At 55.0% G+C, this 13,884-nt stretch overlaps 6 protein-coding genes and 1 non-coding gene across 7 annotated transcripts; 3 read left to right on the top strand and 4 right to left on the bottom strand.

Moving 5' to 3' along the window:
- Positions 1-557: 557 nt before the first annotated feature.
- ColSpa_01709 (respiratory supercomplex factor 2 C1565.01) lies at positions 558-1,361 on the top strand (the record flags this gene model as incomplete). Its single annotated transcript, XM_049267921.1, has 3 exons — positions 558-625; positions 702-772; positions 823-1,361. The coding sequence occupies 3 exons, from the start codon at positions 558-560 to the stop codon at positions 1,359-1,361; spliced, it is 678 nt and encodes a 225-aa protein (XP_049123878.1).
- Positions 1,362-2,147: 786 nt separating this feature from the next.
- Positions 2,148-4,056, top strand: ColSpa_01708 (reticulocyte-binding protein 2 a; the record flags this gene model as incomplete). The annotated part of the gene is made up of 2 exons (XM_049267920.1): positions 2,148-2,213; positions 2,305-4,056. 2 exons carry the CDS (start codon positions 2,148-2,150, stop codon positions 4,054-4,056), a joined length of 1,818 nt encoding a protein of 605 aa, XP_049123877.1.
- A 518-nt stretch (positions 4,057-4,574) lies between these two features.
- On the bottom strand, positions 4,575-5,971 carry ColSpa_01707 (uncharacterized protein; the record flags this gene model as incomplete). Its single annotated transcript, XM_049267919.1, has 4 exons — positions 4,575-4,706; positions 4,797-5,123; positions 5,194-5,358; positions 5,390-5,971. 4 exons carry the CDS (start codon positions 5,969-5,971, stop codon positions 4,575-4,577), a joined length of 1,206 nt encoding a protein of 401 aa, XP_049123876.1.
- Positions 5,972-6,972: 1,001 nt separating this feature from the next.
- Positions 6,973-7,088, top strand: ColSpa_rRNA_004. The gene has a single exon (XR_007414235.1). It is a non-coding gene; the product is annotated as a 5S ribosomal RNA (ribosomal RNA).
- Positions 7,089-10,316: 3,228 nt separating this feature from the next.
- ColSpa_01706 (uncharacterized protein) lies at positions 10,317-11,621 on the bottom strand (the record flags this gene model as incomplete). The annotated part of the gene is made up of 1 exon (XM_049267918.1): positions 10,317-11,621. The coding sequence occupies one exon, from the start codon at positions 11,619-11,621 to the stop codon at positions 10,317-10,319; it is 1,305 nt and encodes a 434-aa protein (XP_049123875.1).
- A 10-nt stretch (positions 11,622-11,631) lies between these two features.
- Positions 11,632-12,328, bottom strand: ColSpa_01705 (uncharacterized protein; the record flags this gene model as incomplete). The annotated part of the gene is made up of 2 exons (XM_049267917.1): positions 11,632-12,049; positions 12,117-12,328. The coding sequence occupies 2 exons, from the start codon at positions 12,326-12,328 to the stop codon at positions 11,632-11,634; spliced, it is 630 nt and encodes a 209-aa protein (XP_049123874.1).
- A 42-nt stretch (positions 12,329-12,370) lies between these two features.
- On the bottom strand, positions 12,371-12,613 carry ColSpa_01704 (uncharacterized protein; the record flags this gene model as incomplete). Its single annotated transcript, XM_049267916.1, has 1 exon — positions 12,371-12,613. The coding sequence occupies one exon, from the start codon at positions 12,611-12,613 to the stop codon at positions 12,371-12,373; it is 243 nt and encodes an 80-aa protein (XP_049123873.1).
- Positions 12,614-13,884: the final 1,271 nt, after the last annotated feature.

The following is a 13,884-nucleotide window of genomic DNA, read 5'->3' as shown; positions in this document are numbered from 1 at the left end:
GGACCGGAGCCAACACCAGCCTGAAATAAACTGGAAATTTGTTCATAGTGGGGGCTGACATCGGAGCTCAAGTCGGCTCGCGGGGTAAAATCAGACGGTTTTTTTGCGGTGTGCTTTGCAGCAATGGCCTGTAAGCAGCGTCTTGGGCGCTGGGGATTGGTTCCAGCACCCATGTTTCCGCCTGGCGCGCGCCTTTCCCTGCCACCGTTCTGGGCGTTCAGGGCGACATCGCTACCTTACCTAGCACCCCGAGCCGGGGTCTGTAATCGAAAGGGTCTGGCCCGTGCATCGACAGTTCGATAGCAGATAAAGATAAGACATTGGCACGCTTGGGTGGGTGGTTACCTAAGGTAAGGTCTCAGCAGCCGGAAACAGTCGGGATTTGCCGCAAATCTGCTCAAGGGTCGAGCTCTGGGCGCATCCAGTCCCCGAAAGGCAAAGGGTCCAGAAAGTCCATTTCATCATCGAAGTCGCCGACCAGTGGAATCGCACGATTGCCTCCTTCACCACCGGCACGTTTCCCATCACCACCACAACGCCAATTGCAAATCGCCAAGATGCCCGGCCCCGACGGAAAGCCTTCGCTGCTCGACCAGCCCATGCCCTCGTCGTTCGACGAGAACAAGTAAGTTGATTCGAGATGTGCGGGAGCTGTATCGCTGGGGGGAAAAAGGTTGCTAATTACATCACGCGACCTGTAGCGAATTTTACGATGAGCGCATCCTGCACAAGGTCTTCCGCAAGCTCAGAGAGGAGCCCCTGATTCCTCTTGGTGCGTAAGCTCTACAACCTCGGATAGCCAACGCTCTAACCTTGCGCCAGGCTGCGGTCTTACGGTATTCGCCTTCGTCAGCGCCTGGCGCGCCATTCGCCGAGGCGACTCGGCTCAAGCCAACAAGATGTTCCGCGCGCGTGTCGCCGCCCAGGGTTTCACCGTCTTCGCCATGGTGGCCGGCAGCATGTACTACAACAAGGACCGCGAACGCACCGCCGAGCTGCGCAAGATCAAGGAGGCCAAGGACGCCGAGGAGAAGCGGCAGAGGTGGATCCGCGAGCTCGAGGCTCGCGACGATGAGGAGAAGGCTCTCAAGGCCATGTTGCAGGATCGGAGGGCCAAGTTCGAGGCCAAGAACTCCGGTGCTGCCGGAGGCGAGACGCCGGCCGAGGGCGAGAAGGTCAAGTCGGGGGGCGTGCTCGGTGCGTTGGGACTTTCGGCGTGGAGCAAGCCCGAGGAGGGGAACGCCGCGTCCGAGGCGCCGTCGGTTGAGAAGCCGCAAAAGAAGGAGAACCCCAAGAGCTCCCTTAGCACCATCGGGGAGATCTACGGCCGGAAGCCTTCGTCGGAAGAGCCTAAGAAATAGGGGCCCCGTGTGGACTGACTGCGGACTTGTACCGAGTTACGGCACGGCCGCATTGTATAGTATGGGCATTGGCATCGGCATCGAGGACGGGCACACTGTCTCATTGAAGACTCCGCTCCGTCGTATATAAAAACATGGGCAAAAGGTGGCGCATCTGGTTGAATTGAAGAATCATTTGATTTCTGGAAGGACAGGGCGAGGCCATTGACGAGCCTTGGGGGCCCAGTTGACAAGCTCTATTTGATCTCGAGTGAAACCTACTTTGTAGGGACATGCGTAGGAGCGACTGACAAGAACAGGGTTAACAGCCTTGTCGTGATCCTTGGTGCACTGAGACGCTCATTATTTCTCACCAAAAAGATCTTCCAGGGATCCTAGCAAGTACAGCGTACGCGGCCCATGTCTCCTGTCTGCATTGTCTGCTGTGAATCCTTAGAGGGGCATGCAGGGGAGCTCGGGCCAGTGAAAGTGACGTTGCGGGGCATGCTCCGTTCCCCAAGAACATGACGCGCCCAGCTTTGGCGGAGAAACAGCAAAGAGGACTGATCTGACACCTGCTGAGTCTGGGCGCTGGGCTTTGGGCGAACTCTGTGTCTCTGGGCTCTAATCATTATGCAATCGCTTCGTTCCGCCGGTGAATGCACCCCAGGGGCTTCCGTCATTAACCTCCCATTCCCTTTCCCCCCCTTCAAACATGGCCTTGCCAGGTGATAATCACCCTAAAGCCCATTGCACACCTTCAACACCATACACCGATGCCTCTTGACCTACTGCAGAAACCTTAACATGGGACAAGCACTGTCTGACGAAAGCTCGCGGCACATGTCGCACGAAGAGCTCACCCATGAACTCGTAAGCCGCCCATCGCAGAATGACCTTCCAGCCATCAAACATGGCTGCACAATCCATGTTCTACCCGTTTTGCTAACGAACACCACAATAGGCCAGCCGCTTCGCCGACAAGTGCTTCACTTCGCTCGAACTCTACTCCTTCAAAGATGTCTTCAAAAGCCTGGCAGACAAGCAGGGCGATATCCGCTACCTAAAGGAGGACACCCTCGCCCGCTTCCTCGAGATACCCGACATCCTCCATGTCTCTCCTGTCATATTCCAGATGGTGTCCTACATCGGCGCCTTCCCCTTTCTCCAAGACGCGCCCGCCGTCCTCGGCATCGACCAGATGGTTATGGTGGTCGTGATCATGACACAGAGACACAAGCGGGTTCTGGCCAAAGGAGCAACCGACCGCGCCAAGCTCATCTTCAAGAGTCTTGCAGTCTACGACCGTAGGGCTTCCGAAGCTGCCATCTCCGCCGAGGAATCTTCGAAGGAGGAAAAGACGACCGACTCACAGCCGAGGAGCCATGTCGCAGGCTTCGCAGTCGACGAGCCGGCCGAGGAACCAGAGGACGACGACGACGATCTCGAGATTGCCGCCTTTGAGCTACTCGATATCAACGACGCCGTCTGGCAAGGCGACGCACCGAAGATGCAGGGAGCCATGATTCCAGCCGACAACTTCCGCAAGTTGCTCATGTTGCTCATCTTGATAGCTCCCCTAAATGCCCAGGAGAGACTGTCCATGTATTCCACCCGCGTAACGGGTGACGAACTGGACAGCCTTCGCGCTACTGCTGAGCACATCCTGGCGGCTTTCTTGAACGTCGAAAAGGCCCCCGGCATCAAGTTCAGTCACTTCAACCGAGTGCTGCCCGTCTGCTTCCCTAATCTCTTCAATGGGTTCAGCCCCCTCTTCGAGCACTTCCTCTTCTCCAAGAACTTGGACTTTACAAAACACAGAGGCGAAGAGCCGGCAGCTGAAAAGCAACCTGAAGAAGTCGTGCAGCCGTTGCTGCCAGAACCGGGCGAAATTCTTAACTTGAACGTCCTTTCCCAGCTGTCCTTCTTCCTACCAGGATCAGACCTGTTCAGACGACTCAGACCCCTTTATTCCGGTAACAAAGACGGGTTCTCTACGGGAAGCTTCGAGAGCAAAGTGTTCAATTGGAGAGCGCCTACAATACTTCTGGTGCGTGGCACGCGGATCAACGGCGACCCCCACGGCAGCCAGGAAACAACTTTCGCCGCGTCGATTCCCCCGCGCCGATTCCCGAACGGCAGTAAGGGTGACCGTCTGACCTTTGGTGTGTACGTTAGCCACCCGTGGAAGCATACTACCAAGGAAACTTTCGGCGAGAGAGACACGGTTCTCTTCCAGCTGGAGCCGGTCCATGATGTGTTCCCTGCCTCTCGATACAACTCAGAATTCATCTCCTTTACTAAGGCGCCTACTAATCGGCCCATGCTCGGCGTTGGATGCCCACACCCTCGACAAAGCCAAGCTCACCGGCGGAATACGACGTTGTCCCTCGGCGCCGTTTCCTTGCTACTAGACGACTCATTCGAGTTTGGAGTTTTCAACCACGATTGGACCGCGGGCGGTGGAGCGTTCGCAACGAGCGTGTCACGAAAGTTTGACTTCCAGGATCGATTTGAGATTGAAAGTCTCGAGGTCTGGGGCTGTGGCGGTGATGAAGAGGCGAAATCCCAGGCCGAGCGTTGGGCCTGGGAGCATCGTGAAGCGGAAGCCCGGCGGAAGGTCAACCTGGGAACCGGTGATTTGGAGGCCGACCGCGCATTGTTGGAAATGGCTGGTCTCGTGGGCAACCACCGGAGCGGTGGATCAATGGCATGAGCCATTGATGAGGCCCTCGAACGTAGTAATTGCCCCTAGCAGGTGATGTTGTGTGAGTGTTTGATACCAAGATGTGACTCTGTCTTCGTGGCGTTTTGGGACTAGGCGTCAATCGGACTTGTACAGCATTATGATATGCAAATAGATCTTTATGGCTACTCTCTCTTCTCAAAAAGCAACTGATACAATCTCGATACATTCTGTTTGACCCAGTTTCCTCGACGTACAGTAGCCGAAGCCCATCAAAATCTCATCACTTGACCGGGTTTTCAATGCGTGTTCTATTACGATGCTAAGTCGTTCATAACTTTTGACAGACAAACCCAACCCCATTGGCAACTTCCACAAAACAGTTCGAGAGAAACATGAGAGACGATCTCTGTGAAACAGAAGCAAGTTCGAGCTCGTCCTATTACAAATTACTTTCACTCCATCACCTTTCTCCGCCATCAGCACCGGCTACCGCTATTAGCAATAGGGGTCTACGACTTGGAGAATACAAGTCGAAGCGGAGGCGTCTATTTGACCTCGTAGGCATTAATAGCCTCGCTGAGAGCCTTCTTGAGGCCCTGGCCCTCCTCGATATCGTAGACGAGGTAGTCCTTGGCAGCGGTGCTCTGGAACTTGTTGATCAAACCCTGGGCGGCGCCCTGACGAAACATGGTCAGTTCTCCCGAAATCACTCCGGCGGGCGATGTTTCTCGGGTGGAAGAGAACGGGGGATCGAGAGCAGGACTTACGATGGCGGAACGGTCCAGGTTTTGCAGGACGTTGTGGATGCGGTGGTTGGCGTACGACTGGTACTTGGACACGGGCGCTTTGGCGGTGATGAGGCGGAGGAGCTTCTTCAGCGAGGGGAAGGGGCGGGCCCAGCGGTCGGAGCCCGGGAGGGTCGTGACGGGGCTCTTGCCGGTGCCGGGACCCTTGCCCTTGCCGGGGGGCTTCATGGCCGCCTCGGCCAACTCGGCGTTGCCCGTGGAGGCCGGGATCGCAGCGGCGGTAGTGGGGCTGACTGGGGCCGGGGCGCCGGTAGGCAGGCGGGTCACCTGTCTCTCATAGCCAGAGTACTGTGTTGCGTTAGTGGAGGTTGAACTCTATGAGAGAGGTCCTAGAGGTACAAGGGGGAACAGAACGTACCTGGTAATAGCAGCGGATGATGGCGCGCTCCTCCTCGGGGGTGAAGTTGGTGGTGTACTGCAGGGAGCGCTCAATCTTCCACAGGATCCATTCGATGTGACGGAGGCCATCGAGCACGTACTGTATCACAGGGTTAGCTCCGTAGTAGGTGGCAGAAGGGAGTTTCTGGAGGAGAGGGTCGCCATGGGAGGCATACGATGTAAGGGCCCTTGTTTTGAATCAGCCAAGGCACATATTCGTACTGCCACTGGTACACTGGGCGCTGCAAGTCGCCCGTCTTCCACGCAATGCCGCGGAAGTATGTGCACAGCTGCTCTCTCGTCACGCCGCGGTGGAAGTCGGGCGGGGCTGGCTTGGAGGTGGTGTTGCCTTTCTTGCCGTCACCTTTTTTGCCGCTGCCTTTCTTGCCTTTCTTGCCGCCGGGCCCCTTGGCGACCTCGGAGAGGTCCCTGGCACGGGCCTCGACGAACCTCTCGGCGTCTTCTGGGGAGGATTCGAGGGCTGCGGTGGCTTCGAGCTCGATGGCTGCCCAGGCTTGGGCACCGGAGAGAGAGGTTTCCTCGGGGGAGGAAAGGGATTCGAATCCCTCGTTTAAGGATGGGAGGGGGAGGGAGGAAGGGTCTGTACCAGCTACGGGGCCCGGGACAAAGTTCTTGAGGGGCTCGTCGATGGTAGCGTCAAGGACCGAGTCTGGGACTATGATAATTTTAGGGTCATTGGGGATCAGTGCCGCCTGGACGATGGCCAGCAGGGCTGGCATGAGGGTTGCGGATTTCATGGTGGAAAGATGGGGTTTGAACGAATCGGAGTGGATGAGAGAGTGATGAGAATGAAGAGGAGATTTGAGGTTCGAGACGAGTTAGGTTGTAATTATATAGACTTACAGGGTTTTGGTATCTTAAACTCATCAACATGTGAGTTGTTAACTCAGTAGAATGGGTGTGTGGCTGAGAATCCGACACACACGATGTTCACCTGGAGGGAAGGTTCTGAAGAATATTACTCGCAATGATGGGTACCAGTGTAGATGATGTCGTTCCAGCCGACGGGCTGATATTCAACCTTGATGACATGCATTTTGTGGAACTCTGCTGCCCAAGTTCCCGTAACAGAAATGTTACGAGACATTGTCCTTGACTTCAGCACGCCTCTCCTAAGCCCCTGGAGGATGTAATCGTCGAAGATTCAATGTAATCTGCGAATGCCAACTCAACACTCCGCTCAACGGGATACGCCCCAGTGATGACTGTTTTGCATGTCATACGTTGATCCATCAAGGTATCGAGCAGAAGAGACTTTTAGGAATCTTTCACCAGTTGTGCCATGGTACAGTTAGCCATCTCTCCTACCCCCTCCAGAGCCTCCATCATCTGCGTCATCCCTATATGACACTGTCATTCTAGGCTTCGTGGTGAGATGCAAAAAGTCAAACTCCATGTGCCTAGGACTGTAAGCTGAACGTCAACAAGGCCATGTTGGTAAATACTGGTAACCAGACTCCTGGTGTCAGATATCAATCACATGACGGCAATTTGCCATAACACAAAAGCGTAGGGGAATTCGCCTGTCTTATTTCCTCACTATTTCAGAGTTCTCGGACATGTACCAAGGTATCCGTCCCCAAAAAGTAAATTCTTGATTACGGAGTGGGAAATGGAGTCGTCTAACATAACGTCGACTTCATTGGAGAGACATTCATCAACCGTTCAGTCTGCCTACACGCGTTTGTCTCCTCACATGCTTTCTTCCATGCTCCTTTTCAATCCAACTGTTTTTGTCTAGTTCTCGTATACCCCTGCACAGCATGTATCTATTGGCACGGAAACAATCCAAACACATGCTGTACGACCTTTTAGTAGAGAAGCCATTGTCAAGATGCTTGTGGAAATCGCCAGGATGGGTCTATGCTTGATGAATGACTCTGACTCGGGCAGAATTAGCAGCCTTGCTCCGGGTACTCGCTGACGATACAATGCCAGAGCTTCTATACAGCATACACATGGAGGACTGGAGGGTTGTACCCATTGGTTTCAGCCGCAGATGGGCTTCAGCAATGCTTGTAACTGTGCCACTGTACTGCCTAGATGTGATGCTTGTCTGGACGATTTCGGCGTCAGCTCACAAAGTGGTTGGCACCTATTCCTGGAACAGGCGTGGTTTTGTTCAGTAATAAACAAGCCAACCACCTCTGATCTTAAGGATAGTTGGTCCTTCAAGCCTGTCAACGGCCACCAGCAGCGTTTTGTTGCCGCTCTGAGGCCATGCCACATGTGTGCCTGTGTACTTGATTCTGCTGGGCGGGGAAATCGACCCAAGTCATGCGGGTTTCGAGACCAACCAGTTGCAGATCTTGAGCAGCTTTCCTTGGCAGAGCCTCTTTTCCAAGCTTGTGGGGCCATCTGCTCAGTTACTGATGACAAGTCACACAGCGTGTGGTCGACAACGTTGTCGTGGCCAGGAACTTGCGCAATGCTTGTTGGGGCAGTGCTTCGCTCTTGGGGTCCAGGACTTCAAGATGGCTTCATCAGGCCCAGGCTGCAGACATTGCATTCTACCTTAGTCTCGAGGTTAGTAAAGCAACGCTGCAATTCGATGACCCTGACATGGATTCCAAATTTCGCATCTGCACCCCCAAACCATATGCTGTTGGTTCGATGGATGACGAAGGGCATGCCATTGGGGGCCCTGCTTTGGGGGCGCCCAAGCTTGGAGACAATCGGTACCTAAACAGGATGTCAGGTGTGATTCAGGCAGAAGCGAAGCGTCGTTGGATGACTTCGTGCAGCATTGGCGACTATTGGTTCTTTCTCTTCGAACGTTGACCAACCAACCATAATGGCGTACTCATTCTCATTCTGCTGCGTCCTCTGCCTCCCATTCGTTCTTTTCATGTGGTCACACACAGCGACGACTTCTTCCAAAGGTGCCTAGTCGTTGGTCGTATCATCATTTTTACCGATGTCCTACCCTTGTATCGTCGCCGTACAGCTCAACCTACATCTGTCATCGCGGCCTCAATTCTCGACCTTGCCCCCAAAATGGACAGGCTTGTCCTTTCAATCTGAACCCCAACATGGGGCTCGGTTTATCATCTTGACTTCTTTTTGCAGAGAAAGTGGACCTCAATTGTAGTTCCTAGCGTGTTGTTGCACTTCCAACTTGGATTGACGCCGCTTCATCGCATTTGGGGTCCTTGATGTTGGGGGATTATTCCCGTCATCGCCACCTTCTCCATACCTGGATATCGAGTTGGGCACTGCTTGATCCCGATCCATTATGAAAAACAAATCAGTGTAAATACAAACTTGCATCGTGTGGTAGACTAGGTATATATGCCGTGTGCCCTCCCGTCAAAAAAGCTCTTGAAATCACAATTCAGCCATTCCATCTCGTGCCTTTTGTTAGCCCATTCAGTATTCGCCTTGATCAATCTCCTCATTATGCGTTCGCTATCCGTGGCCTTCTTTGCTCTTGCATTGACTCTGAATCCAGTCTTCGCCCTCTTACCATATAGCCTGCCGTATTTGAGTAAGTCGGTTCCAAGTCTCCCAGAAAACCTTTTCTAACCGAAGCAGCACCGGGAAAGGAAACCCGCAAACCTGAACCGCCTGCAAGGCCTACATCGATACCGACCCAGCCCACCAGTTATTTTTCAGGCACCATGGGTGCGACAGGGAGTTCAGCAATCGCTTCGACTACCTTGAGCGTTAGTCCCTCGGGAGACATTTCTTCTCGATTCCCATTAAACGAAACGTCTGCCACTTCCGAGGAATCCTCTTTGGTAGCCACTCCATCGTACACTGCATCAGCCGGCACTTCTCTTCCGTCCCATGGTAAAAAGCTCCCTCCGACCCCGTTATCTGGGCGACCCATACCTTGCCAACAGCTCCGCTTCCGGAAGTTATCCAACGGCTGGAGGTGCATCCAAAACGACAAGATAGATAATCACAACACCCACAGTTGCAAGTACGGTGACAGTGGTAGATGTTAACTGAGCTACTCTCATTGTCGATCAACCAGTCGTCAATTACGCGGTGGGAGGCTGTGTTTCGTTCCCAATCTTGTCTGGCTCCTTTGTTCTCGCGTTCACTTCCTTCGCCATCACATCGTAACCATAACAATCACTAGTGAAAGCGCCACAATCACGTTAAACCGAAAACACCGCCTAGCCAGATGCCGACAATATCTTCGTCCTCGCCGACTGAGGCCTCTTACATTGGCGAGAGAAATTCACCGTTCGACCACAACTGGCGTCCCTCGCCTGTGGTCATGACGACCGATAAGCTCGTCTTCCATTCCCCTTGCCGAGGCGATCGAAGACTCCAGTGGGGAAACCATGCGAGTCACTGCAGCGTTCCCTTGTCTGGGACTGAATTGGGCGAGGCAATCGAGTTAGTCTTCTAGCCCTACTCTTACTCCAGACCATTCATCAATCTCTTCAAGCCTGTCGCCCGAATGCTCCAGAATCTCCCGAACCTACTTATCGAACAATATGGCGTAGTGGCGAAGAGAGGCGATGGCAGACTTGAGCAGCGTACCGATTTGGCAATCTTCGTAGCCACGTCAAAGCCAGATAGGGATAATGGTGGCGTCGCGCATAACTATTAGAGGCAACAAAAAGCCAGACAAATACATCACAGGTTTCATGGGTCCTTGTTGGTCAAGCTCCTTCTGAGCTATGGCCACTCAGCAGCCACGAGGCATGCCCATGCACACATAAATATCTTGACTATCTTGCTTTCGAGGGGGTAATATAAATGAGTCGAGCCGCATCCACACCAAGGCCTCACGCCCGAGGTTCTCTGAACACCAAGGTTAAATGATGAGATAAAATAAAAAGTGGAAAAGGAGAATCAGTCTCCTTGATACACACACCACTCCGGTTCCCCTTTTCCCGAAATCCCCTAAGACCCGTGATGGCCTGAAAGTAGAATAAAAAAACACACAACACAACAACGTGTGGCCCCGAATGCAACGGCTCAGACTCAATGCTGACAACAGATACACACATACACGCCCGCTTTGATCATCCAACCCCTTCTCGGCGAATTTACGTCTAGGTAATACATGTGCGGCGCCAGATGAACAATGGTGTCCATCTAGCTATGGAGGGAAAATCCGTGCTAAGATGATGACTCGGCGTCTTTAGCTGCCAAAAGCTCAATCATCTTCTCGTATTCTATATCCTTGTCCATGGGGTCACGACCAACGGCCTCACAGGCCTCCCGGAAGATGTCATGGGCCCTCTTGTCGCTGGCTTTTTCGCTTTTCTTCCACTCTTCAAACCACTGCTTGTTGAATTTTTGGACAAACTTGGATGTCATCGGACCCCACAACACGGACTGCTGCTTGGGAGCAGGATGTTCAGGCACCGAGGGTTCGGGTTTACCGATTTGCGTGCCTGCGCCAGTGGCTTCTTTGCCATTTTGCTCGCCGTCGGGTTCTCGCTCGCCTCGGGGGAGACGCATGGCGAGGAGCACGTACTCAGCCCTAGTCATGTTGTCCATTACGTCGTCCATATACCTCCTGACCTCATCAGGGGGTGCCACAACCCTCTGGAGGTACTCGAGGTGGCGACCAGAATGGGCGTATATCCGGATGGTGACTGGCTGATAATAGTCGAGCTTCGCGTCACCGCCATATTCCAGCTGACTGCCCTTGCGAACAATGAGGAAGGACGCAATGACTTGCTGTCCGCCAGGAAGATACTCCAGGATGCTATACTTTGGGAACAGGTATCGATCGCCATTCCCGCCCGTAAAGTCGAGGCAGACGCCTGAAATGTCAGGTCTCGCAGGTGGCGGAGGACCCTTTGACCGTAAAGCCTGCTGAGGGGGGTGCTGAAGTTGCGGCGTGGTTGCCGGTGCAGTAGCTGGAGCTGGGGAAGCAGCAGGCGCTGGTGCCGGTGGTTTGGTGCCGTGGCCATTCGGAACGCCGTTTACAGGAGTTTGCGGCGTCGGAGTCTGAGGCTGAGGGGTGGTTTGCCCGCCCCTAAGGTCTTTGTGCAGCCTATCAAGGGCTGCCTTGAGGTCGGTCGCGTCTGTAAACCCCGGCTGGCCTTCGGCAATCCTTCGAATCATGGCCCGCACCTTGGCGTCATCAAGCGCCGTCCTCACCAGTGCAACAACCAGAGGGTCGCTCCCGCGAGGAGGAAGCAGCTCACTCGACTTTTGCCGTGGATTGGTGGCGAGCACAATGTCCAAAATAGTTCGCACCTCGTCAGCAAAATACTTGACTGTCCGCCCATCGACCAACAGCCTGTCCGCTGAAGGGCCTTGCTGTCCGCCTTTTCTCTTGTACTCTGCCGTGATCTGATCAATGATCTTCTGGAAATTGCTTAACTCATCAGGCTTCGCTTCACCAGCCGCCACACGTTTCATCAAGTCTCGCAAATGAGGGTCCTCGGACGCCTTCTCTGCCAAGGTCATGATAATTGGATCAGTGCCCTGCGGCTTTGCAGCTGGCGCAGGCTTCGCAGCTCCTGCCCCTGGCTGGGGTGTTGAGCTCGATGGCCGTGAGTTGGGGGCTGAAGGCGCCATGGCAGACGGGACTGCAGGATTCGAGGGCGTTCCCGGGGCAGTGACAGAAGCGGGCGCAGGTACACCTGTCGGCAGTGAAGGGGCGACTGTCCTCGGTGGGGGTGTTGCGCTGGCAGGCTGCACGGGATCCAGGCTCCGTGGAGAGGGTAGCACCTTTGGCGGCTCGTTCGCTGCCGCCGAGGGTGGCCTCGACAGCATCTGTTGAGGCGCAGGAGATGGCGGAGCAGAACTTGGTGCTGGCGGCGTCGGCTTTGACTCGTTCATGGCGAGAGAGGGGGCGTTGGTGGAGGAGGCATGGCTCCGTTGGGAGGGCCGTACTGCAGGATGGGCCGAAAGGTAGCCTGCGTGGTGGGAGCAGGAGGTTTGGGGTCCTTGATCGCCCACATGGTAGCCTCGAAAACATGCGGCTCAATCGTGATTGTGACCTGCCCAATCTTGCTCATGGTATCTTTGGCTGGGTTCTTGGGGTCCTCGGTTGCGTTCTTCTTCCGTGCAGGCTTCGTCCAGTACTTCTCGAAGAGACCCTCGGCCATCCATTTGTGTCGCGACCGACTCAGCGACTCGGCGAGAACACCGCTGTGGTACGAGTTAGTCATTGGGTAATGGCGAATATGACAGGGCATTCTCGGGCAGGGGCATTACCTCTCTTGGTACGACTGGTATTCCCTCGCAGGGAGGTCATCGGGCTGAGGCTCCTCGACGGTCGGCAGCGGTTTGCCAGCCTGGATCGACTTGGGCAGCGAAGGGGGCGGCGGGGGCTCCTCGACGGGAGCCGGAACTGGCGTAACGGATCGAGGCTCGGGAGGGGTGACGGTGCGCTTCTTTGCGACGTGTTCGACACGCGCCGAGGCCCTCGCGGGCAATTTCCTCTTTCTCTCCATGCCGGTATGCCGTCTCCCCGTCGCAAAGTTCACGGTATCACGAGTGCGTTTCCGAGCGTGTCGGTTTGGTCATCATAAGCGGAGGAAGCCACAGGCCTCGACTGCGCGCGGCGGCGGCGTCTCGTCGTGGGCGTGTGGTGAGCGGTACAAGTGCAGTGCGAGCCGGGGTCGTGGATGGCTGGGATCGTGCTGATCGGATTGGAGCTTTTCGGGAATCCCTCAGGGCGATGCCTTTATCGTCGTGTCGCGGGCAGGCTAGAGTGCGTGGGCGTACGTACGTAGGTGCGTTTTGGTACGCAGCAGTGGGCAGCAGACGAGTGTTGTCGGGGAGTGTGGAGGAAGTGATTTGGAGACTCGGGGACGGGTTCGTGTGAATTGAATTGGGGTGGACGGGATAACATGAGAGCTTTGTATGGGAGGTCCCGCGACTGCAAGGTATCCGACGGTCCTCTCTGTACGGCACAGAGTGAGGCAAGGCAAGTAAGGTACTTTGCGGGAAAAGGTACAAAGTGGGAGGTACCTGAGGCTCCCACCCGCGTCGTCTGGTGTGTAGCCGCCCTTCTGCTTGCTTCCCGTCCAGCTTGTGCTGTGCGTGCTGCTGCTGTTGGAGCGAAGCAAGTGCTTCCGGGCTCCTGCATTCCTCCCTTTCACCCACTTAACAGAGCCTCTTGGGGTGCAAGTCTCACTCGTCAACAGGTGCCGTGCCGCGCAGTCGCAGCTGGGCAAGAGGACAGGCGGGATGAAGGTTTAACAAGGGACCTGGGCATATGATTGGCTCGGAGCTGCATGAGGGCGGAAAAACTGGGAATTTACCGCGCCATGAGTGGACGATATGCATGACTGGGTCCCGCCGGCCACTTAAATCGCGCCGCGGTTGCTTTGTCACGCACTGCCGTACCGCGGTACATATGTACTTTGTTCGCCAGTCATCTAGCCAAGGTACATAGTACTTCTATCCGCGTCGTCGTCGTCTGCCCTCCCTCCTCTCGCTACTCCCCATTTCAGTCCCCTTTTTCCACCGTCCATCGTCCATCGTCCGTCGCCCCTCGCCCGTCGTTATTACGCCCGTCACCAGTCACGGAACTCCAGTGCAGTGTAGCCGGCCATTCATTGACATGGCCAGATGACGGGACAGAGAGAGGACAGTGCGGGTGGGTAAAGGTGGGTGGCTGTGAGCTTTGGGGGGGAGGGAATGACCAGATTTCTCTCGTAGCTTCGGCTTCCTCGCCGTCCTATCCCTCCGCCTCAGTAGATTAAACCCAATCACACGT

Source organism: Colletotrichum spaethianum, assembly GCF_022836535.1.
Source record: "Colletotrichum spaethianum MAFF 239500 DNA, contig03, whole genome shotgun sequence".
Taxonomy (NCBI): Eukaryota; Fungi; Ascomycota; class Sordariomycetes; order Glomerellales; family Glomerellaceae; genus Colletotrichum; species Colletotrichum spaethianum.
Note: the sequence above shows the minus strand (reverse complement) of the source record. Positions and strands in the feature narration are given on the sequence as shown.